At 59.0% G+C, this 23,417-nt stretch overlaps 1 protein-coding gene across 1 annotated transcript in view; it reads left to right on the plus strand.

Annotated features, from left to right (window-relative positions):
* nop2 (NOP2 nucleolar protein homolog (yeast)) overlaps positions 1-23,417 on the plus strand; it is a gene marked incomplete at its 5' end in the record, with an annotated part of 61,137 nt that overhangs the window by 9,082 nt on the left and 28,638 nt on the right. Inside the window, 8 exon segments of the mRNA XM_070870025.1 lie at positions 2,929-3,039; positions 3,597-3,685; positions 4,059-4,315; positions 5,414-5,475; positions 8,216-8,313; positions 13,510-13,709; positions 16,541-16,630; positions 21,124-21,211. Coding sequence (XP_070726126.1) covers positions 2,929-3,039; positions 3,597-3,685; positions 4,059-4,315; positions 5,414-5,475; positions 8,216-8,313; positions 13,510-13,709; positions 16,541-16,630; positions 21,124-21,211 — 995 coding nt within the window.

A 23,417-nucleotide genomic window follows, 5' to 3' on the forward strand; every position in this document is an offset into this window, starting at 1 on the left:
GGATCAGTCACTGTGTGTGTGGGGGGGGGATCAGTCACTGTGTGGTGTGTGGGGGATCAGTCACTGTGTGTGTGTGGGGGGGGATCAGTCACTGTGTGTGTGGGGGGGATCAGTCACTGTGTGTGTGTGGGGGGGGATCAGTCACTGTGTGTGTGGGGGGATCAGTCACTGTGTGTGTGGGGGTGGATCAGTCACTGTGTGTGTGTGGGGGGATCAGTCACTGTGTGTGGGGGGGGGGGATCAGTCACTGTGTGTGTGGGGGGGGATCAGTCACTGTGTGTGTGGGGGGGATCAGTCACGTGTGTGTGTGGGGGGGGATCAGTCACTGTGTGTGTGGGGGGGATCAGTCACTGTGTGTGTGGGGTGGATCAGTCACTGTGTGTGTGGGGGGGATCAGTCACTGTGTGTGGGGGGGGGGGATCAGTCACTGTGTGTGTGGGGGGGGATCAGTCACTGTGTGTGTGGGGGGGATCAGTCACTGTGTGTGTGGGGGGGGATCAGTCACTGTGTGTGTGGGGGGGATCAGTCACTGTGTGTGTGTGGGGGGATCAGTCACTGTGTGTGTGGGGGGGGATCAGTCACTGTGTGTGGGGGGGGGGGATCAGTCACTGTGTGTGTGTGGGGGGGATCAGTCACTGTGTGTGTGGGGGGGGATCAGTCACTGTGTGTGTGGGGGGGGATCAGTCACTGTGTGTGTGGGGGGGGATCAGTCACTGTGTGTGGGGGGGGATCAGTCACTGTGTGTGTGTGGGGGGGATCAGTCACTGTGTGTGTGTGGGGGGGGATCAGTCACTGTGTGTGGTGGGGGGGGGATCAGTCACTGTGTGTGTGGGGGGGGGATCAGTCACTGTGTGTGGGGGGGGGGGGATCAGTCACTGTGTGTGGGGGGGGGATCAGTCACTGTGTGTGGGGGGGGGGGGATCAGTCACTGTGTGTGGGGGGGGGGATCAGTCACTGTGTGTGTGGGGGGGGATCAGTCACTGTGTGTGTGTGGGGGGGGATCAGTCACTGTGTGTGTGGGGGGGGATCAGTCACTGTGTGTGTGTGGGGGGGGATCAGTCACTGTGTGTGTGTGGGGGGGATCAGTCACTGTGTGTGTGGGGGGGGATCAGTCACTGTGTGTGTGGGGGGGGGATCAGTCACTGTGTGTGGGGGGGGATCAGTCACTGTGTGTGTGGGGGGGGGGGATCAGTCACTGTGTGTGGGGGGGGGATCAGTCACTGTGTGTGGGGGGGGATCAGTCACTGTGTGTGTGGGGGGGGATCAGTCACTGTGTGTGTGGGGGATCAGTCACTGTGTGTGTGTGGGGGGGGATCAGTCACTGTGTGTGTGGGGGGGATCAGTCACTGTGTGTGGGGGGGGGGGATCAGTCACTGTGTGTGGGGGGGGGGATCAGTCACTGTGTGTGGGGGAGATCAGTCACTGTGTGTGTGTGTGGGGGGATCAGTCACTGTGTGTGGGGGGGGGATCAGTCACTGTGTGTGGGGGGGGATCAGTCACTGTGTGTGTGGGGGGGGATCAGTCACTGTGTGTGTGGGGGGGGATCAGTCACTGTGTGTGGGGGGGGATCAGTCACTGTGTGTGGGGGGGGATCAGTCACTGTGTGTGGGGGGGGATCAGTCACTGTGTGTGTGGGGGGGGGGATCAGTCACTGTGTGTGGGAGGGGGATCAGTCACTGTGTGTGGGGGGGGATCAGTCACTGTGTGTGTGGGGGGGGATCAGTCACTGTGTGTGTGGGGGGGGATCAGTCACTGTGTGTGTGGGGGGGGGATCAGTCACTGTGTGTGGGGGGGGATCAGTCACTGTGTGTGGGGGGGGATCAGTCACTGTGTGTGTGGGGGGGGGGATCAGTCACTGTGTGTGTGGGGGGGATCAGTCACTGTGTGTGTGGGGGGGGATCAGTCACTGTGTGTGTGGGGGGGGATCAGTCACTGTGTGTGTGGGGGGGGATCAGTCACTGTGTGTGGGGGGGGGATCAGTCACTGTGTGTGTGGGGGGGGATCAGTCACTGTGTGTGTGGGGGGGGGGGGATCAGTCACTGTGTGTGGGGGGGGGATCAGTCACTGTGTGTGGGGGGGGATCAGTCACTGTGTGTGTGGGGGGGGATCAGTCACTGTGTGTGTGGGGGATCAGTCACTGTGTGTGGGGGGGGGATCAGTCACTGTGTGTGTGGGGGATCAGTCACTGTGTGTGGGGGGGGGATCAGTCACTGTGTGTGGGGGGGGATCAGTCACTGTGTGTGGGGGGGGGGGATCAGTCACTGTGTGTGGGGGGGGGGGGATCAGTCACTGTGTGTGGGGGAGATCAGTCACTGTGTGTGTGTGTGGGGGGATCAGTCACTGTGTGTGGGGGGGGGGATCAGTCACTGTGTGTGTGGGGGGGGGATCAGTCACTGTGTGTGGGGGGGGATCAGTCACTGTGTGTGGGGGGGGATCAGTCACTGTGTGTGGGGGGGGATCAGTCACTGTGTGTGTGGGGGGGGGATCAGTCACTGTGTGTGGGGGGGGATCAGTCACTGTGTGTGTGGGGGGGGGATCAGTCACTGTGTGTGGGGGGGGGATCAGTCACTGTGTGTGTGGGGGGGGATCAGTCACTGTGTGGGGGGGGGATCAGTCACTTTGTGTGTGTGGGGGAGGATCAGTCACTGTGTGTGTGTGGGGGGGGGGGATCAGTCACTGTGTGTGTGTTGGGTGGGGGATCAGTCACTGTGTGTGTGTTGGGTGGGGGATCAGTCACTGTGTGTGGGGTGTGGGGGATCAGTCACTGTGTGTGGGGGGCGGGGGATCAGTCGCTGTGTGTGGGGGGCGGGGGATCAGTCACTGTGTGTGTGTTGGGTGGGGGATCAGTCACTGTGTGTGTGTTGGGTGGGGGATCAGTCACTGTGTGTGGGGGGGAGGGGGTCAGTCGCTGTGTGTGGGGGTTATCAGTGCAACAATCCAGTTCCCTCTCCCCCTCCCACTCTCTGTGACCGCCGTCTTGCTCTGTTTTCCAGACGATCCCTCGCAACCGCGCAAGTTCAACAGTCGGCAGCGGAAACGGTGAGTGTCCAGTTCGCCATCTCCCCCCCATCACTGCGCCCTCTCGCGCTCTCTGTCCGGCGCTCCCTCTCGCGCTCTCTGTCTGGCGCTCCCTCTCGCGCTCTCTGTCTGGCGCTCCCTCTCGCGCTCTCTGTCTGGCGCTCCCTCTCGCGCTCTCTGTCTGGCGCTCCCTCTCGCGCTCTCTGTCCGGCGCTCCCTCTCGCGCTCTCTGTCTGGCGCTCCCTCTCGCGCTCTCTGTCCGGCGCTCCCTCTCGCGCTCTCAGTCTGGCGCACCCTCTCACGCTCTCTGTCTGGCGCGCTTGCTCTCGCTCTCTGTCTCACTCGCGCTCTCTGTCTCACTCGCGCTCTCTTTTCCTCTCTCACTCTCTCTCACCACCCCACCTGCTCGCTCTCTCTATCTCTCTCTCTCTCACCACTCCTCCTGTTCTCTCTCTCTCTCTCTCTCTCACCATCCCTCCTGTTATCTCTATCTCTCTCTACCTCTCTCACCACGCCTCCTGTTCTCTCTATCTCTCTCTCTCTCTCTCTCTCACCACCCCTCCTATTCTCTCTCTCAGGGCTCTGAAACGTCAGAGACAGCCCACAGTCAGTGAGAAAGGAAAGGCAAAGATCCGTCGTCTGGGAGCTGCACCGAACACTGGATCAGGTAAGTAATCACCCGGGGGGTGGGGGGCGCCTCCTCCTGCCGTCTTGCCCCCCCCTCCTGCCGTCTTGCCGCCCCCCCCCCTCCCTTGCCTCCCCCACCCCCCCGCGCTCCCCGTCTCACTCACCCCCCCCATCCCCCCCCGCGCTCCCCGTCTCACTCAGCCCCCCCTCTACCCGCGCTCCCCGTCTCACCCCCCGCGCTCCCCGTCTCACTCAGCCCCCCCTCTACCCGCGCTCCCCGTCTCACCCCCCGCGCTCCCCGTCTCACCCCCCGCGCTCCCCGTCTCACTCAGCCCCCCCCTCTATCCGCGCTCCCCGTCTCACTCACCCCCCCTCGGTCTCCGCAGCTCACACTCTTACTCCGTCTCTCACAGATCCTCCCTCGCATGGTTTCAGCGATGAGAATGCAGACTGGCTGAAACCGGCTGGCAAACGGAGGCCGTCGGATGAGGACTCTGAACCCGAGGATAGCACTGAGCGTGTGCGGGAACCGATATCTGTGAAGGAAGGGATGTCGGAGGAGGAGGAGGAGGAGGAGGAGGAACAGGCTGCGGGAGCTGATGAGACAGACAGTGATCTGCCTGGAGATGATTATGGACTGTCTGATGAAGAGGAAGATGAAGATAATGAGGTATCTAACCCCGTGCTGTACCTGCCCTGGGAGTGTTTGATGGGACAGTGTAGAGGGAGCTTTACTCTGTATCTAACCCCCTGTACCTGCCCTGGGAGTGTTTGATGGGACAGTGTAGAGGGAGCTTTACTCTGTATCTAACCCCCTGTACCTGCCCTGGGAGTGTTTGATGGGACAGTGTAGAGGGAGCTTTACTCTGTATCTAACCCGTGCTGTACCTGCCCTGGGAGTGTTTGATGGGACAGTGTAGAGGGAGCTTTACTCTGTATCTAACCCGTGCTGTACCTGCCCTGGGAGTGTTTGATGGGACAGTGTAGAGGGAGCTTTACTCTGTATCTAACCCGTGCTGTACCTGCCCTGGGAGTGTTTGATGGGACAGTGTAGAGGGAGCTTTACTCTGTATCTAACCCGTGCTGTACCTGCCCTGGGAGTGTTTGATGGGACAGTGTAGAGGGAGCTTTACTCTGTATCTAACCCCCTGTACCTGCCCTGGGAGTGTTTGATGGGACAGTGTAGAGGGAGCTTTACTCTATCTAACCCCCTGTACCTGCCCTGGGAGTGTTTGATGGGACAGTGTAGAGGGAGCTTTACTCTGTATCTAACCCCCTGTACCTGCCCTGGGAGTGTTTGATGGGACAGTGTAGAGGGAGCTTTACTCTGTATCTAACCCCCTGTACCTGCCCTGGGAGTGTTTGATGGGACAGTGTAGAGGGAGATTTACTCTGTATCTAACCCCATGCTGTACCTGCCCTGGGAGTGTTTGATGGGACAGTGTAGAGGGAGCTTTACTCTGTATCTAACCCCCTGTACCTGCTCTGGGAGTGTTTGATGGGACAGTGTAGAGGGAGCTTTACTCTGTATCTAACCCCCTGTACCTGCTCTGGGAGTGTTTGATGGGACAGTGTAGAGGGAGCTTTACTCTGTATCTAACCCCCTGTACCTGCCCTGGGAGTGTTTGATGGGACAGTGTAGAGGGAGCATTACTCTTTGCTGTACCTGCCCTGGTGGGTCTGTGTCTCTGAAAAGGCAGAGTTGAGGGGTGTTGCGAGAGTTTGGAGAATGGTCGAATAATTTTCATCCTTTGTTTTCTGTCTGGAGTTGTTACCGATTGAACGTGCCGCTGCTCAGATGAAGAAGAAACAGAAAATGACAAAGGAACTGTAAGTATGGAGAGAGAGAGAGAGAGAGATCCCCAGATACAGGAGTGTGTGAGAGAGGGGTTCGAGGGACCTCCCCAGATACAGGAGTGTGTGAGAGAGGGGTTTGAGAGACCTCCCCAGATACAGGAGTGTGAGAGAGAGGGGGTTAGAGGGACCTCCCCAGATACAGGAGTGTGAGAGTGAGAGGGTTAGAGGGACCTCCCCAGATACAGGAGTGTGAGAGAGAGGGGGTTAGAGGGACCTCCCCAGATACAGGAGTGTGTGAGAGAGGTTAGAGGGACCTCCCCAGATACAGGAGTGTGAGAGAGAGGGGGTTAGAGGGACCTCCCCAGATACAGGAGTGTGTGAGAGAGAGGTTAGAGGGACCTCCCCAGATACAGTAGTGTGTGAGAGAGGGGGTTAGAGGGACCTCCCCAGATACAGGAGTGTGAGAGAGAGGGGGTTAGAGGGACCTCCCCAGATACAGGAGTGTGTGAGAGAGGTTAGAGGGACCTCCCCAGATACAGGAGTGTGTGAGAGAGAGGTTAGAGGGACCTCCCCAGATACAGTAGTGTGTGAGAGAGGGGGTTAGAGGGACCTCCCCAGATACAGGAGTGTGAGAGAGAGGGGGTTAGAGGGACCTCCCCAGATACAGGAGTGTGTGAGAGAGGGGGTTAGAGGGACCTCTCCAGATACAGGAGTGTGAGAGAGGGGGTTAGAGGGACCTCCCCAGATACAGGAGTGTGTGAGAGAGAGGGGTTAGAGGGACCTCCCCAGATACAGGAGTGTGTGAGAGAGGGGGTTAGAGGGACCTCCCCAGATACAGGAGTGTGTGTGAGAGGGGGTTAGAGGGACCTCCCCAGATACAGGAGTGTGTGAGAGAGAGGGGTTAGAGGGACCTCCCCAGATACAGGAGTGTGTGAGAGAGAGGTTAGAGGGACCTCCCCAGATACAGGAGTGTGAGAGAGAGGGGGTTAGAGGGACCTCCCCAGATACAGGAGTGTGTGAGAGAGAGGGGTTAGAGGGACCTCCCCAGATACAGGAGTGTGTGAGAGAGGGGGTTAGAGGGACCTCCCCAGATACAGGAGTGTGTATGAGAGGGGGTTAGAGGGACCTCCCCAGATACAGGAGTGTGTGAGAGAGAGGGGTTAGAGGGACCTCCCCAGATACAGGAGTGTGTGAGAGAGAGGTTAGAGGGACCTCCCCAGATACAGGAGTGTGTGAGAGAGGGGTTAGAGGGACCTCCCCAGATACAGGAGTGTGTGAGAGAGGGGGTTAGAGGGACCTCCCCAGATACAGGAGTGTGTGTGAGAGAGGGGTTAGAGGGACCTCCCCAGATACAGGAGTGTGTGAGAGAGAGGGGTTAGAGCCTCCCCAGATACAGGAGTGTGTGAGAGAGAGGTTAGAGGGACCTCCCCAGATACAGGAGTGTGTGAGAGAGGGGGTTAGAGGGACCTCCCCAGATACAGGAGTGTGTGTGAGAGGGGGTTAGAGGGACCTCCCCAGATACAGGAGTGTGTGAGAGAGAGGGGTTAGAGGGACCTCCCCAGATACAGGAGTGTGTGAGAGAGAGGTTAGAGGGACCTCCCCAGATACAGGAGTGTGTGAGAGAGGGGTTAGAGGGACCTCCCCAGATACAGGAGTGTGTGAGAGAGGGGGTTAGAGGGACCTCCCCAGATACAGGAGTGTGTGTGAGAGGGGGTTAGAGGGACCTCCCCAGATACAGGAGTGTGTGAGAGAGAGGGGTTAGAGGGACCTCCCCAGATACAGGAGTGTGTGAGAGAGGGGGTTAGAGGGACCTCCCCAGATACAGGAGTGTGAGAGAGAGGGGGTTAGAGGGACCTCCCCAGATACAGGAGTGTGTGAGAGAGGGGTTAGAGGGACCTCCCCAGATACAGGACTGTGTGAGAGGGGGTTAGAGGGACCTTCCCAGATACAGGATTGTGTGAGAGAGGGGTTAGAGGGACCTCCCCAGATCCAGGAGTGAGCGAGGGGGGTGAGAGGGACCTCCCCAGATACAGGAGTGTGTGAGAGAGGGGGGTGAGAGGGACCTCCCCAGATCCAGGAGTGAGCGAGGGGGTTAAATGGGAGGAGAGGGAAAGCAGTGATTGAAACCCGTACCCCAGTGAGTGTCTGGGCCCTCTGGCTGTGAATCAGAATGAAGTCCTGCTCCAATTGCACAGGGCCTTGGTGAGGCCACACCTGGTATACTGGGCATAGTTTGGCTCTCCTTTTCTCAGGAAGGATACACTTGCCTTGGAGGCAGTGCAAAAGAGGTTTGCTACATTGATTCCTGGGATGAGAGAGGGCTGTGTTATGAGGATAGATTGTGTAGAATGGGCCCATACTCTCTGGAGTTTAGAAGAAAGGGGATCTGATTGAAACACACACGATTCTGACAGGGATTGACAGGGTAGATGCGGGGAGGATGTTTCCCCCGGGGCTGGGGAGTCTAGAACCAGGGGTCACAGTCTCAGGATAAGGGGTCGGCCATTTAGGACAGAGATGAGGAGGAATTTCTTCACTCCGAGGGTGGTGAATCTTTGGGATTCTCTGCCCCAGAGGGCTGTGGAGGCTGAGTCTCTGAATATATTCAAGACAGAGATAGATTTTTGGGGCGTCGAGGGATCAGGCGGGGGAAGTGGAGTTGAGGTCGATGATCAGCCGTGATCCGATTGAATGGCGGAGCGGACTCGAAGGGCCGCGGGGCCAACTCCTGCTGTTGTTTGTGTATCTTCTCTTTACCTGCGGTGTGTTGCAGGGTTCCCGACGAAGAGGAGCAGGAGTGTGAGCTACAGACCAACGTTGAGGAGTTGGAGCGATTTGTGCTGCCGAGTGGGCAGGAGGTCGAGAAGGAGAATATCCTTTTACCGTGTGTGGCTGGCCGGTACCCCGGGGCTGGCCGGGGGGGGGGGGGTTGCAGGGCGAGGGGGCACGGAACAAGGGCAGGTGATTGGGGGGACCGAGAGAAGGAGTTGGGAGTCATTGGGGCGGGGGATGTCTCCCTCCGTCTCGCGCACTCTCCCCTTCCCCCCGCGCTCCCTCCCCTCCGCGTCGCGCGCTCTCCCCCTCCGCCTCGCGTGCTCTCCCCTTCCCCCCGCGCTCCCTCCCCTGCACCTCGCGTGCTCTCCCCTTCCCCCCGGGCTCCCTCCCCTCCACCTCGCGCACTCTCCCCCTCCCCCCCTGCCCCGCGCTCCCTCCCCTCACTCTCGCTCTCCCCTCACTCTCGCTCTCCCCTCACTCTCGCTCTCCCCTCACTCTCGCTCTCCCCCTCACTCTCGCTCTCCCCGTCACTCTCGCTCTCCCCTCACTCTCGCTCTCCCCTCACTCTCGCTCTCCCCCTCACTCTTGCTCTCCCCGTCACTCTCGCTCTCCCCGCCACTCTCGCTCTCCCCTCACTCTCGCTCTCCCCGTCACTCTCGCTCTCCCCTCACTCTCGCTCTCCCCCTCACTCTCGCTCTCCCCTCACTCTCGCTCTCCCCCTCACTCTCGCTCTCCCCTCACTCTCGCTCTCCCCTCACTCTCGCTCTCCCCGTCACTCTCGCTCTCCCCTCACTCTCGCTCTCCCCGTCACTCTCGCTCTCCCCTCACTCTCGCTCTCCCCTCACTCTCGCTCTCCCCTCACTCTCGCTCTCCCCGTCACTCTCGCTCTCCCCGTCACTCTCGCTCTCCCCTCACTCTCGCTCTCCCCTCACTCTCGCTCTCCCCTCACTCTCGCTCTCCCCTCACTCTCGCTCTCCCCTCACTCTCGCTCTCCCCTCACTCTCGCTCTCCCCTCACTCTCGCTCTCCCCTCACTCTCGCTCTCCCCGTCACTCTCGCTCTCCCCGTCACTCTCGCTCTCCCCTCACTCTCGCTCTCCCCTCACTCTCGCTCTCCCCCTCACTCTCGCTCTCCCCTCACTCTCGCTCTCCCCTCACTCTCGCTCTCCCCTCACTCTCGCTCTCCCCGTCACTCTCGCTCTCCCCGTCACTCTCGCTCTCCCCGTCACTCTCGCTCTCCCCTCACTCTCGCTCTCCCCCTCACTCTCGCTCTCCCCCTCACTCTCGCTCTCCCCTCACTCTCGCTCTCCCCTCACTCTCGCTCTCCCCTCACTCTCGCTCTCCCCCTCACTCTCGCTCTCCCCCTCACTCTCGCTCTCCCCTCACTCTCGCTCTCCCCCTCACTCTCGCTCTCCCCCTCACTCTCGCTCTCCCCCTCACTCTCGTTCTCCCCTCACTCTCGCTCTCCCCCTCACTCTCGCTCTCCCCCTCACTCTCGCTCTCCCCCTCACTCTCGCTCTCCCCTCACTCTCGTTCTCCCCTCACTCTCGCTCTCCCCCTCACTCTCGCTCTCCCCTCACTCTCGCTCTCCCCCTCACTCTCGCTCTCCCCTCACTCTCGCTCTCCCCTCACTCTCTCTCTCCCCTCACTCTCGCTCTCCCCTCACTCTCGCTCTCCCCCTCACTCTCGCTCTCCCCTCACTCTCGCTCTCCCCCTCACTCTCGCTCTCCCCTCACTCTCGCTCTCCCCTCACTCTCTCTCTCCCCTCACTCTCGCTCTCCCCGTCACTCTCGCTCTCCCCGTCACTCTCGCTCTCCCCTCACTCTCGCTCTCCCCGTCACTCTCGCTCTCCCCGTCACTCTCGCTCTCCCCGTCACTCTCGCTCTCCCCTCACTCTCGCTCTCCCCTCACTCTCGCTCTCCCCCTCACTCTCGCTCTCCCCCTCACTCTCGCTCTCCCCTCACTCTCGCTCTCCCCTCACTCTCGCTCTCCCCTCACTCTCGCTCTCCCCGTACTCTCGCTCTCCCCGTACTCTCGCTCTCCCCGTCACTCTCGCTCTCCCCGTACTCTCGCTCTCCCCGTACTCTCGCTCTCCCCGTCACTCTCGCTCTCCCCGTACTCTCGCTCTCCCCGTCACTCTCGCTCTCCCCGTACTCTCGCTCTCCCCTCACTCTCGCTCTCCCCGTCACTCTCGCTCTCCCCTCACTCTCGCTCTCCCCTCACTCTCGCTCTCCCCCTGACTCTCGCTCTCCCCCTCACTCTCGCTCTCCCCGTCACTCTCGCTCTCCCCGTACTCTCGCTCTCCCCGTACTCTCGCTCTCCCCGTACTCTCGCTCTCCCCCTCACTCTCGCTCTCCCCTCACTCTCGCTCTCCCCGTCACTCTCGCTCTCCCCTCACTCTCGCTCTCCCCTCACTCTCGCTCTCCCCCTGACTCTCGCTCTCCCCCTCACTCTCGCTCTCCCCGTCACTCTCGCTCTCCCCGTACTCTCGCTCTCCCCGTACTCTCGCTCTCCCCGTACTCTCGCTCTCCCCGTCACTCTCGCTCTCCCCTCACTCTCGCTCTCCCCTCACTCTCGCTCTCCCCGTCACTCTCGCTCTCCCCGTCACTCTCGCTCTCCCCGTCACTCTCGCTCTCCCCTCACTCTCGCTCTCCCCGTCACTCTCGCTCTCCCCGTCACTCTCGCTCTCCCCTCACTCTCGCTCTTCCCTCACTCTCGCTCTTCCCTCACTCTCGCTCTCCCCTCACTCTCGCTCTCCCCCTCACTCTCGCTCTCCCCTCACTCTCGCTCTCCCCTCACTCTCTCTCTCCCCTCACTCTCGCTCTCCCCTCACTCTCGCTCTCCCCCTCACTCTCGCTCTCCCCTCACTCTCGCTCTCCCCCTCACTCTCGCTCTCCCCTCACTCTCGCTCTCCCCTCACTCTCTCTCTCCCCTCACTCTCGCTCTCCCCGTCACTCTCGCTCTCCCCGTCACTCTCGCTCTCCCCTCACTCTCGCTCTCCCCGTCACTCTCGCTCTCCCCGTCACTCTCGCTCTCCCCGTCACTCTCGCTCTCCCCTCACTCTCGCTCTCCCCTCACTCTCGCTCTCCCCCTCACTCTCGCTCTCCCCCTCACTCTCGCTCTCCCCTCACTCTCGCTCTCCCCTCACTCTCGCTCTCCCCTCACTCTCGCTCTCCCCGTACTCTCGCTCTCCCCGTACTCTCGCTCTCCCCGTACTCTCGCTCTCCCCGTCACTCTCGCTCTCCCCGTACTCTCGCTCTCCCCGTACTCTCGCTCTCCCCGTCACTCTCGCTCTCCCCGTACTCTCGCTCTCCCCGTCACTCTCGCTCTCCCCGTACTCTCGCTCTCCCCGTACTCTCGCTCTCCCCCTCACTCTCGCTCTCCCCGTCACTCTCGCTCTCCCCGTCACTCTCGCTCTCCCCGTCACTCTCGCTCTCCCCTCACTCTCGCTCTCCCCTCACTCTCGCTCTCCCCCTCACTCTCGCTCTCCCCCTCACTCTCGCTCTCCCCTCACTCTAGCTCTCCCCTCACTCTCGCTCTCCCCTCACTCTCGCTCTCCCCTCACTCTCGCTCTCCCCTCACTCTCGCTCTCCCCTCACTCTCGCTCTCCCCTCACTCTCGCTCTCCCCCTCACTCTCGCTCTCCCCTCACTCTCGCTCTCCCCTCACTCTCGCTCTCCCCTCACTCTCGCTCTCCCCTCACTCTCGCTCTCCCCTCACTCTCGCTCTCCCCTCACTCTCGCTCTCCCCTCACTCTCGCTCTCCCCTCACTCTCGTTCTCCCCTCACTCTCGCTCTCCCCTCACTCTCGCTCTCCCCTCACTCTCGCTCTCCCCTCACTCTCGCTCTCCCCGTCACTCTCGCTCTCCCCTCACTCTCGCTCTCCCCTCACTCTCGCTCTCCCCGTCACTCTCGCTCTCCCCTCACTCTCGCTCTCCCCTCACTCTCGCTCTCCCCCTGACTCTCGCTCTCCCCCTCACTCTCGCTCTCCCCGTCACTCTCGCTCTCCCCGTACTCTCGCTCTCCCCGTACTCTCGCTCTCCCCGTACTCTCGCTCTCCCCGTCACTCTCGCTCTCCCCTCACTCTCGCTCTCCCCTCACTCTCGCTCTCCCCGTCACTCTCGCTCTCCCCGTCACACTCGCTCTCCCCGTCATTCTCGCTCTCCCCGTCACTCTCGCTCTCCCCTCACTCTCGCTCTCCCCGTCACTCTCGCTCTCCCCGTCACTCTCGCTCTCCCCTCACTCTCGCTCTCCCCTCACTCTCGCTCTCCCCTCACTCTCGCTCTCCCCCTCACTCTCGCTCTCCCCTCACTCTCGCTCTCCCCTCACTCTCCCCTCACTCTCGCTCTCCCCCTCACTCTCGCTCTCCCCTCACTCTCGCTCTCCCCTCACTCTCGCTCTCCCCTCACTCTCGCTCTCCCCTCACTCTCGCTCTCCCCGTCACTCTCGCTCTCCCCCTCACTCTCGCTCTCCCCCTCACTCTCGCTCTCCCCCTCACTCTCGCTCTCCCCTCACTCTCGCTCTCCCCTCACTCTCGCTCTCCCCTCACTCTCGCTCTCCCCTCACTCTCGCTCTCCCCTCACTCTCGCTCTCCCCTCACTCTCGCTCTCCCCGTCACTCTCGCTCTCCCCTCACTCTCGCTCTCCCCTCACTCTCGCTCTCCCCTCACTCTCGCTCTCCCCTCACTCTCGCTCTCCCCTCACTCTCGCTCTCCCCGTCACTCTCGCTCTCCCCGTCACTCTCGCTCTCCCCTCACTCTCGCTCTCCCCGTCACTCTCGCTCTCCCCGTCACTCTCGCTCTCCCCTCACTCTCGCTCTTCCCTCACTCTCGCTCTTCCCTCACTCTCGCTCTTCCCTCACACTCGCTCTCCCCGTCACTCTCGCTCTCCCCTCACTCTCGCTCTTCCCTCACTCTCGCTCTCCCCTCACTCTCGCTCTCCCCTCACTCTCGCTCTCCCCCTCACTCTCGCTCTCCCCTCACTCTCGCTCTCCCCTCACTCTCGCTCTCCCCGTCACTCTCGCTCTCCCCTCACTCTCGCTCTCTCCCTCACTCTCTCTCTCCCCTCACTCTCGCTCTCCCCCTCACTCTCTCTCTCCCCTCACTCTCGCTGTCCCCTCACTCTCGCTCTCCCCCTCACTCTCGCTCTCCCCGTCACTCTCGCTCTCCCCCTCACTCTCGCTCTCCCCCTCACTCTCGCTCTCCCCTCACTCTCGCTCTCCCCGTCACTCTCGCTCTCCCCTCACTCTCGCTCTCCCCGTCACTCTCTTCCGCCCCTTCCCCTTGACGATCTAATACCCAGACAGGCTCCAGACCTGAAGATTATATTCCAGAGGATCAAGGACAATGTGGAAGTGTTGGGGGATTTTGGGAAGAAGCGGGAGGAAGGTCGGGAGCGGCAGGAATATGTCCAGCTCCTCAAGCGGGACCTGGCCACGTATTATAGCTACAATGAATATCTGATCGAGAAGCTGCTGGATCTCTTCCCGCTGTCTGAGGTTAGTCTGAGGGACCGGGGGTCTCCATCACCCTCTCTCTATCTCACTCACGAGCTCTATCTCGCTCTCTCCCTCTATCTCACTCTCTCCCTCTATCTCACTCTCTCCCTCTATCTCGCTCTCTCCCTCTATCTCGCTCTCTCCCTCTATCTCGCTCTCTCCCTCTATCTCGCTCTCTCCCTCTATCTCGCTCTCTCCCTCTATCTCGCTCTCTCCCTCTATCTCGCTCTCTCCCTCTATCTCGCTCACACGCTCTATCTCGCTCTCTCCCTCTATCTCACTCTCTCTCTCTATCTCGCTCGCGGGCTCTATCTCACTCTCTCCCTCTATCTCGCTCGCACGCTCTATCTCGCTCTCACCCTCTATCTCACTCACGCTCTATCTCGCTCTCACCCTCTATCTCGCTCGCACGCTCTATCTCGCTCTCACCCTCTATCTCACTCACGCTCTATCTCGCTCTCACCCTCTATCTCGCTCACACGCTCTATCTCGCTCTCTCCCTCTATCTCACTCACGGGCTCTATCTCACTCTCTCCCTCTATCTCACTCACGCTCTATCTCACTCTCTCCCTCTATCTCGCTCTCTCCCTCTATCTCGCTCTCTCCCTCTATCTCGCTCTCTCCCTCTATCTCGCTCTCTCCCTCTATCTCGCTCTCTCCCTCTATCTCGCTCTCTCCCTCTATCTCGCTCTCTCCCTCTATCTCGCTCTCTCCCTCTATCTCGCTCACACGCTCTATCTCGCTCTCTCCCTCTATCTCGCTCTCTCCCTCTATCTCACTCGCGGGCTCTATCTCACTCTCTCCCTCTATCTCGCTCACACGCTCTATCTCGCTCTCTCCCTCTATCTCACTCGCGGGCTCTATCTCACTCTCTCCCTCTATCTCGCTCTCTCCCTCTATCTCGCTCTCTCCCTCTATCTCGCTCTCTCCCTCTATCTCGCTCTCTCCCTCTATCTCACTCGCGGGCTCTATCTCACTCTCTCCCTCTATCTCGCTCACACGCTCTATCTCGCTCTCTCCCTCTATCTCACTCGCGGGCTCTATCTCCCTCTATCTCGCTCACACGCTCTATCTCGCTCTCTCCCTCTATCTCGCTCTCTCCCTCTATCTCACTCTCTCCCTCTATCTCACTCACGCTCTATCTCACTCTCTCCCTCTATCTCGCTCTCTCCCTCTATCTCGCTCTCTCCCTCTATCTCACTCGCGGGCTCTATCTCACTCTCTCCCTCTATCTCGCTCACACGCTCTATCTCGCTCTCTCCCTCTATCTCGCTCTCTCCCTCTATCTCGCTCTCTCCCTCTATCTCACTCGCGGGCTCTATCTCACTCTCTCCCTCTATCTCGCTCACACGCTCTATCTCGCTCTCTCCCTCTATCTCACTCGCGGGCTCTATCTCACTCTCTCCCTCTATCTCGCTCACACGCTCTATCTCGCTCTCTCCCTCTATCTCACTCACGCTCTATCTCACTCTCTCCCTCTATCTCGCTCTCTCCCTCTATCTCACTCACGCTCTATCTCACTCTCTCCCTCTATCTCACTCGCGCTCTATCTCACTCTCTCCCTCTATCTCACTCACGCTCTATCTCACTCTCTCCCTCTATCTCGCTCGCGCTCTATCTCACTCTCTCCCTCTATCTCACTCTCTCCCTCTATCTCGCTCTCTCCCTCTATCTCACTCTCTCCCTCTATCTCGCTCGCGGGCTCTATCTCACTCTCTCCCTCTATCTCACTCTCTCCCTCTCACTCTCTCCCTCTATCTCGCTCGCGGGCTCTATCTCACTCTCTCCCTCTATCTCGCTCACACGCTCTATCTCGCTCTCTCCCTCTATCTCGCGCTCTCCCTCTATCTCACTCTCTCCCTCTATCTCGCTCACACGCTCTATCTCGCTCTCTCCCTCTATCTCGCGCTCTCCCTCTATCTCGCTCTCTCCCTCTATCTCGCTCGCGCTCTATCTCACTCTCTCCCTCTATCTCACTCGCGGGCTCTATCTCACTCTCTCCCTCTATCTCGCTCACACGCTCTATCTCGCTCTCTCCCTCTATCTCGCTCGCGCTCTATCTCGCTCTCTCCCTCTATCTCACTCACGCTCTATCTCACTCTCTCCCTCTATCTCGTTCGCACGCTCTATCTCACTCTCTCCCTCTATCTCGCTCGCGCTCTATCTCGCTCTCTCCCTCTATCTCACTCACGCTCTATCTCACTCTCTCCCTCTATCTCGTTCGCACGCTCTATCTCACTCTCTCCCTCTATCTCGCTCGCGCTCTATCTCGCTCTCTCCCTCTATCTCACTCACGCTCTATCTCACTCTCTCCCTCTATCTCACTCGCGGGCTCTATCTCACTCTCTCCCTCTATCTCGCTCGCACGCTCTATCTCGCTCTCACCCTCTATCTCACTCACGCTCTATCTCGCTCTCTCCCTCTATCTCACTCACGCTCTATCTCACTCTCTCCCTCTATCTCACTCTCTCCCTCTATCTCACTCACGCTCTATCTCGCTCTCTCCCTCTATCTCACTCACGCTCTATCTCACTCTCTCCCTCTATCTCACTCGCGGGCTCTATCTCGCTCTCTCCCTCTATCTCACTCGCGGGCTCTATCTCGCTCTCTCCCTCTATCTCGCTCGCACGCTCTATCTCGCTCTCTCCCTCTATCTCGCTCGCGCGCTCTCACTCTATCGCTCGCTCTCTCTTTCGCTCGCGCTCTCTCTCTCTCGCGCTCTCTCTCTCTCTCTCGCGCGCTCGGCCCCGCGCCCGCTCTCGGGCTGCCCCACTATCTCACTCCCCCTTTCTCTCTGCCTCTCTCACTCTCTCGTTCTCTCATCCATCCAGCTCCTCGACTTCCTGGAAGCGAACGAGGTTCAGAGGCCTGTCACCATCCGGACCAACACACTGAAAACCCGCCGGAGGGACTTGGCACAGGTGAGGACACCCATTCCCCCCGCCCCTCCTGGACACAGGCCCGCCTCCCCCCACCCACCCACCCCAACACTGCCCACGACCCCTCCCCCGCCCCCCCAAACATTTCCCATTGTACATTGGAGTCAATCAGGATTGATCAGGATGTAACCTCTCCTGACACTTTGAACCCCCGACCTCTAACCTCTCCTGACGCTTTGAACCCCCGACCTCTAACCTCTCCTGATGCGTTGAACCCCCGACCTCTAACCTCTCCTGATGCTTTGAATCCCTGACCTCCAACCTCTCCTGACGCTTTGAACCCCCGACCTCTAACCTCTCCTGACGCTTTGAACCTCCGACCAGTAACCTCTCCTGACCCTTAGAACCCCCGACCTCTAACCTCTCCTGACGCTCTGAAGCCCCGACCTCTAACCTCTCCTGTTATCTGCCTCTTTGGCTCGGTGTCAAATTCTGTTGATTACCTTGTTGTGAAGCGTCACGTGACATCTTTTATTTTAATTTTCCGTTCCTGGGATTTTGGAGTTTGCCGGCAAGGCCGGCATTTTTTGCCCATCCCCAATTACCCCTTGAGAAGGTGGTGGTGAGCCACCGCCTTGAACCGTTGCAGTCTGTGTGCTGAAGGTGCTCCCACAATGCTGACTTTGTTGTAGCGGTTTGGTGCAACTGAGTGTCTCACTGGACCATTTCAGTGGGGCAGTTAAGAGTCAAACCACATTGCTGTGGGTCTGGAGTCACATATAGGCCAGACCGGGTGAGGACGGCAGATTTCCTCCCCTGAAGGGTATTCGTGAACCGGATGAGTTTTTACGACAGTTTGATAGTTTCATGGTCACCATTACCAATTCCAGACTTGCTGAATGAACTGAATTTAAATTCCCCAGCTGCCGTGATGGGATTTGAACCTGTGTCTCGGTATTATTTGTCCAGGCCTATAGATCCCTAATCCAGTATCGTAACTATATGCTATCGTACTCCTGCGTTGAGACGAGATTTGACAGAGGTGTTCGAAACCACACAGGAGTTTAAATCCAAGTAAATAGGGTTTACTTGGCAGGAGGGTCGGCTTCAAGACCATTGGCAAAAGAACCATAAAAACATAAGAAATAGGAGCAAGAGTCGGCCATACGGCCCCTCGAGCCTGCTCCGCCATTTAATACCATCATGGACTCAGCTCCACTTACCCGCCCGCTCCCCATAACCCCTTATTCCCTTGTCAGTTTAGAAACTGTCTGTCTCAGTCTTAAATTTAATCAATGACCCAGCTTCCACAGCTCTCTGAGGCAGCCAATTCCACAGATTTACAACCCTCCGAGAGAAGAAGTTCCTCCTCTCAGTTTTAAATGGGCGGCCCCTTATTCTTAGATTATAGAAACATAGAAAATAGGTGCAGGAGTAGGCCATTCGGCCCTTCGAGCCTGCACCGCCATTCAACCGCTGATCATGCAACTTCAGTACCCCATTCCTGCTTTCTCTCCATACACCTTGATCCCTTTAGCTGTAAGAGCTACACCTAACTCCCCTTTGAATATATCTAACGAACTGGTCTCAACAACTTTCTGTGGTAGAGAATTCCACAGGTTCACAATTCTCTGAGTGAAGAAGTTTCTTCTCATCTCGGTCCTAAATGGCTTACCCCTTATCCTTAGACTGTGACCCCTGGTTCTGGACTTCCCCAACATCGGGAACATTCTTCCCGCATCTAACCAGTCCAATCCTGTCAGAATTTTGTATGTTTCTCTGAGATCCCCTCTCATTCTTCTAAATTCCAGTGAATATAAGCCTAGTCGATCCAGTCTTTCTTCATATGTCAGTCCTGCCATCCCGGGAATCAGTCTGGTGAACCTTCGCTGCACTCCATCAATAGCAAGAATGTCCTTCCTCAGATTAGGAGACCAAAACTGTACACAATACTCCAGGTGGTGGCCTGTCCAACTGCAGTAAGACCTCCCTGCTCCTATACTCAATTCTTCTCGCTATGAAGGCCAACATACCATTTGCCTTCTCCACCGCCTGCTGTACCTGCATGCCAACTTTCAATGACTGATGTACCATGACACCCAGGTCTCGTTGCACCTCCCTTTTCTTAATCTGTCACCATTCAGATAATATTCTGCCGTCCTGTTTTTGCCCCCAAAGTGGATTACCTCACATTTATCCACATTATACTGCATCTGCCATGTATTTGCCAACTCACCTAACCTGTCCAAGTCACCCTGCAGCCTCTTAGCATCCTCCTCACAGCTCACACCGCCAACCAGCTTAGTGTCATCTGCAAACTTGGAGATATTACACTCAATTGCTTCGTCTAAATCATTAATGTATATTGTAAATAGCTGGGGTCCCAGCACTGAGCCCTGCGGCACTCCACTAGTCACTGCCTGCCATTCTGAAAAGGACCCATTTATTCCTACTCTTTGCTTCCTGTCTGCCAACCAGTTCTCTATCCACGTCAGTACATTACCCCCAATCCCATGTGCTTTAATTTTGCACACCAATCTCTTGTGTGTGTGACCTCTTATGCCCCCATCAGTGGAAACATCCTCTCTGCATCCACCTTGTCAAGCCCCCTCATAATCTTATACCTTTCGGTAAAATCACCTCTCATTCTTCTGAATTCCAATGAGTAGAGACCCAACCTCCTCACCCTTTCTTCATAAGTCAACCCCCTCATCTCCAGAATCAACCGAGTGAACCTTCTCTGAACTGCCTCCAAAGCAAGTATATCCTTTCGTAAATATGGAAACCAAAAACTGTACACAGTATTCCAGGTGAGAAATGTTTTACGCAGCAATTTGCTGTGATCAGCTCCGCTGGGCGGGCCACATTGTCCGCATGCCCGACACGAGACTCCCAAAGCAAGCACTCTACTCGGAACTCCTTCACGGCAAGCGAGTCCCAGGTGGGCAAAGAAAACGTTACAAGGGACACCCTCCCTGATAAAATGCAACATCCCCACCGACACCTGGGAGACTCTGGCCCAAAGACCAGTCCGCCCTAAGTGGAGGAAGTGCATCCGGGAGGGCGCTGAGCACCTCGAGTCTCGTCGCCGAGAGCGTGCAGAAAGCAAGCGCAGGCAGCGGAAGGAGCGTGCGGCAAACCAGTCCCACCCTCCCCTTCCCTCAACCACTGTCTGTCCCACCTGTGACAGGGACTGTGGTTCCCGTTCAGTCACCTGAGAACTCACTTTTAGAGTGGAAGCAAGTCTTCCTCGATTTTGAGGGACTGCCTCAGATCATCATCATCATAAGCAGTCCCTCGGAATCGAGGAAGACTTGGCTCCACTCGTAACATGAGTCCTTAGGTGGCTGAACACTCCAATACGAGAGCCACAGTCCCTGTCACAGGTGAGACAGATAGTCTTTGAGGGAAGGGGAGGGTGGGACTGGTTTGCCGCACGTTCCTTCCGCTGCCTGCGCTTGCTTTCTGCACGCTCTCGGCAACGAGACTCGAGGTGCTCAGCGCCCTCCCGGATGCACTTCCTCCACTTAGGGGCGGACTGGTCTTTGGGCCAGGGACTCTCAGGTGTCGGTGGGGATGTTGCACTTTATCAGGGAGGGTGTCCCTTGTAACGTTTCCTCTGCCCACCTTTGGCTCGCTTGCCGTGAAGGAGTTCCGAGTAGAGCACTTGCTTTTGGAGTCTCGTGTCTGGGGCGTGCGGACAATGTGGCCTGCCCAGCGGAGCTGGTCGAGTGTGGTCAGTGCTTCGATGCTGGGGATGTTGGCCTGGTCGAGGACGCTAACGTTGGTGCGTCTGTCCTCCTGGGGGATTTGCAGGATCTTGCGGAGACAGCGTTGGTGGTATTTCTCCAGCGACTTGAGGTGCCTGCTGTACATGGTCCATGTCTCTGAGCCATACAGGAGGGCGGGTATCACTACAACCCTGCAGACCATGAGCTCGGTGGTAGATTTGAGGGCCTGGTCTTCGAACACTCTGTTCCTCAGGCGGCCGTAGGCTGCACTGGTGCACGAGGGACTGCCTATGATGGTGATGACTCCTGAAAAGGTGGTGGAAACAGTCTCAATCGTGGCTTGCAAACAGGAGTTGGATAAATGCTTCTGCAGGGCTGCAGGCACTGTTCCCTATAAGCCGGGCAGCACCGCAGGGATACCCCACCGCCAAATGGGTGGCTTTCGATGCAAAGAGGGCGTGTGTGTGGCAATTGGGATGTCCCGAGCGTCCTTTAAAAGGGCCCCACTCCCAAAGTAAAATTAGCAGGGACGGTGGGGTGGGAGGGGGCGTGTTTATTGGAGAGGTGGGCGGCAACGTTGGCCGAATTATTTTAGCGGCGCGTTACCGATACCAGCTTTTTAATTCCCGATTTGTTTCCCTGGATTGAAATTCCCCCACCGCTGTGCTGGGACTTGAACTCGGCTCCGTGGATTATGATCCCAGGGTTCTGGGTGACCGGCCTGTGTCGGAGAGTGGGACTCCCGACCCCTGTGCCTCGTCTCCCGATCTAACCGTCTGGTTCCCCCCGCCTCCTTTTTTCCAGGCGCTGATCAACCGCGGGGTGAATCTTGATCCACTGGGCAAGTGGTCGAAGACTGGGCTCGTCATCTTCGATTCCTCCGTCCCCATTGGTCAGTGCCACATATTCAAATTAGTGTGGGGGAGGGGTGAGAAAGGTGTGTGGGGGGGGGGGGTTGGGGAGGTGTGTGGGGGTGGGTTAGGGAGCTGTGTGTGGGGGGGGGTTAGAGAGGTGTGTGGGGGGGGGTTAGAGAGGTGTGTGGGGGGGGGTTAGAGAGGTGTGTGGGGGTGGGTTAGGGAGCTGTGTTGTGGGGGGGGGGTTAGAGAGCTGTGTGTGGGGGGGGGTTAGAGAGCTGTGTGTGGGGGGGGTTAGAGAGCTGTGTGGGGGGGGGGGTTAGAGAGGTGTGTGGGGGGGGGTTAGAGAGCTGTGTGTGGGGGTGGGTTAGGGAGCTGTGTGTGGGGGGGGGTTAGAGAGGTGTGTGGGGGGGGTTAGAGAGGTGTGTGGGGGGGGGTTAGAGAGCTGTGTGTGGGGGGGGGGTTAGAGAGCTGTATGTGGGGGGGGTTAGAGAGGTGTGTGGGGGGGGTGGGTTAGGGAGCTGTGTTGTGGGGGGGGGGTTAGGGAGCTGTGTGTGGGGTGGGTTAGAGAGCTGTGTGGTGGGGGGTTAGAGAGGTGTGTGGGGGTGGGTTAGGGAGCTGTGTTGTGGGGGGGGTTAGAGAGCTGTGTGGGGAGGGGTGAGAGAGCTGTGCGGGGGGTGGTTAGAGAGGTGTGTGGGGGGGGGTGAGAGAGCTGTGCGGGGGGTGGTTAGAGAGGTGTGTGGGGGGGGTTGAGGAGGTGTGTGGGGGTGGGTTAGGGAGCTGTGTTGTGGGGGGGGTTAGAGAGGTGTGTGGGGAGGGGTGAGAGAGCTGTGCGGGGGGTGGTTAGAGAGGTGTGTGGGGGAGGGGTGAGAGAGGTGTGTGGGGGGGGGTTGGGGAGGTGTGTGGGGGGGGGTTAGGGAGCTGTGTGTGGGGGGGGTTAGAGAGCTGTGTGTGGGGGGGGGGTTAGGGAGGTGTGTGGGGGGGGGTTGGGGAGGTGTGTGGGGGGGGTTAGGGAGCTGTGTTGTGGGGGGGGGTTGGGGAGGTGTGTGGGGGTGGGTTAGGGAGCTGTGTTTTGGGGGGGGTTAGAGAGCTGTGTGGGGAGGGGTGAGAGAGCTGTGCGGGGGGGGTTAGAGAGCTGTGTGGTGGGGGGGGTTAGGGAGCTGTGTGTGGGGGGGGTTAGAGAGCTGTGTGGGGGGGGGGTTAGGGAGGTGTGTGGGGGGGGTGTTGGGGAGGTGTGTGGGGGTGGGTTAGGGAGCTGTGTTGTGGGGGGGGTTGGAGAGCTGTGTGGGGGGGGGTTAGAGAGGTGTGTGGGGGGGGTGTTGGGGAGGTGTGTGGGGGTGGGTTAGGGAGCTGTGTTGTGTGGGGGGTTAGAGAACTGTGTGGGGGGGGGGTTGGGGAGGTGTGTGGGGGGGGAGGTTGGGGAGGTGTGTGGGGGGGGAGGTTAGAGAGCAGTGTGTGGGTGAGGGGTGAGAGCTGTGTGTGGGGGGGGTTAGAGAGCTGTGTGTGGGGGGGGTTAGAGAGCTGTGTGTGGGGGGGTTAGAGAGCTGTGTGTGTGGGGGGGGTTAGAGAGCTGTGTGTGGGGGGGTTAGAGAGCTGTGTGTGGGGGGGGTTAGAGAGCTGTGTGTGGGGGGGTTAGAGAGCTGTGTGTGGGGGGGGTTAGAGAGCTGTGTGTGGGGGGGTTAGAGAGCTGTGTGGGGGGGGTTAGAGAGCTGTGTGTGGGGGGGGTTAGAGAGCTGTGTGTGGGGGGGGTTAGAGAGCTGTGTGTGTGGGGGGGTTAGAGGGCTGTGTGTGTGGGGGGTTAGAGAGCTGTGTGGGGGGGGGGTTAGAGAGCTGTGTGTGGGGGGGGTTAGAGAGCTGCGTGTGTGGGGGGTTAGAGAGCTGTGTGTGGGGGGGTTAGAGAGCTGTGTGGGGGGGTTAGAGTGCTGTGTGGGGGGGGGGGTTAGAGAGCTGTGTGGGGGGGGGGGGGGGGTGTTAGAGAGCTGTGTGTGTGGGGGGGGTTAGAGAGCTGTGTGTGTGGGGGGGTTAGAGAGCTGTGTGGGGGGGGGGGGTTAGAGAGCTGTGTGGGGGGGGGTTAGAGAGCTGTGTGTGTGGGGGGTTAGAGAGCTGTGTGTGTGGGGGGGGTTAGAGAGCTGTGTGGGGGGGGGATTAGAGAGCTGTGTGGGGGGGGGGGGGTTAGAGAGCTGTGTGTGGGGGGGGGTTAGAGAGCTGTGTGGGGGGGGGATTAGAGAGCTGTGTGTGGGGGGG

Source organism: Pristiophorus japonicus, unplaced genomic scaffold, assembly GCF_044704955.1.
Source record: "Pristiophorus japonicus isolate sPriJap1 unplaced genomic scaffold, sPriJap1.hap1 HAP1_SCAFFOLD_1090, whole genome shotgun sequence".
Classification (NCBI taxonomy): domain Eukaryota; kingdom Metazoa; phylum Chordata; class Chondrichthyes; family Pristiophoridae; genus Pristiophorus; species Pristiophorus japonicus.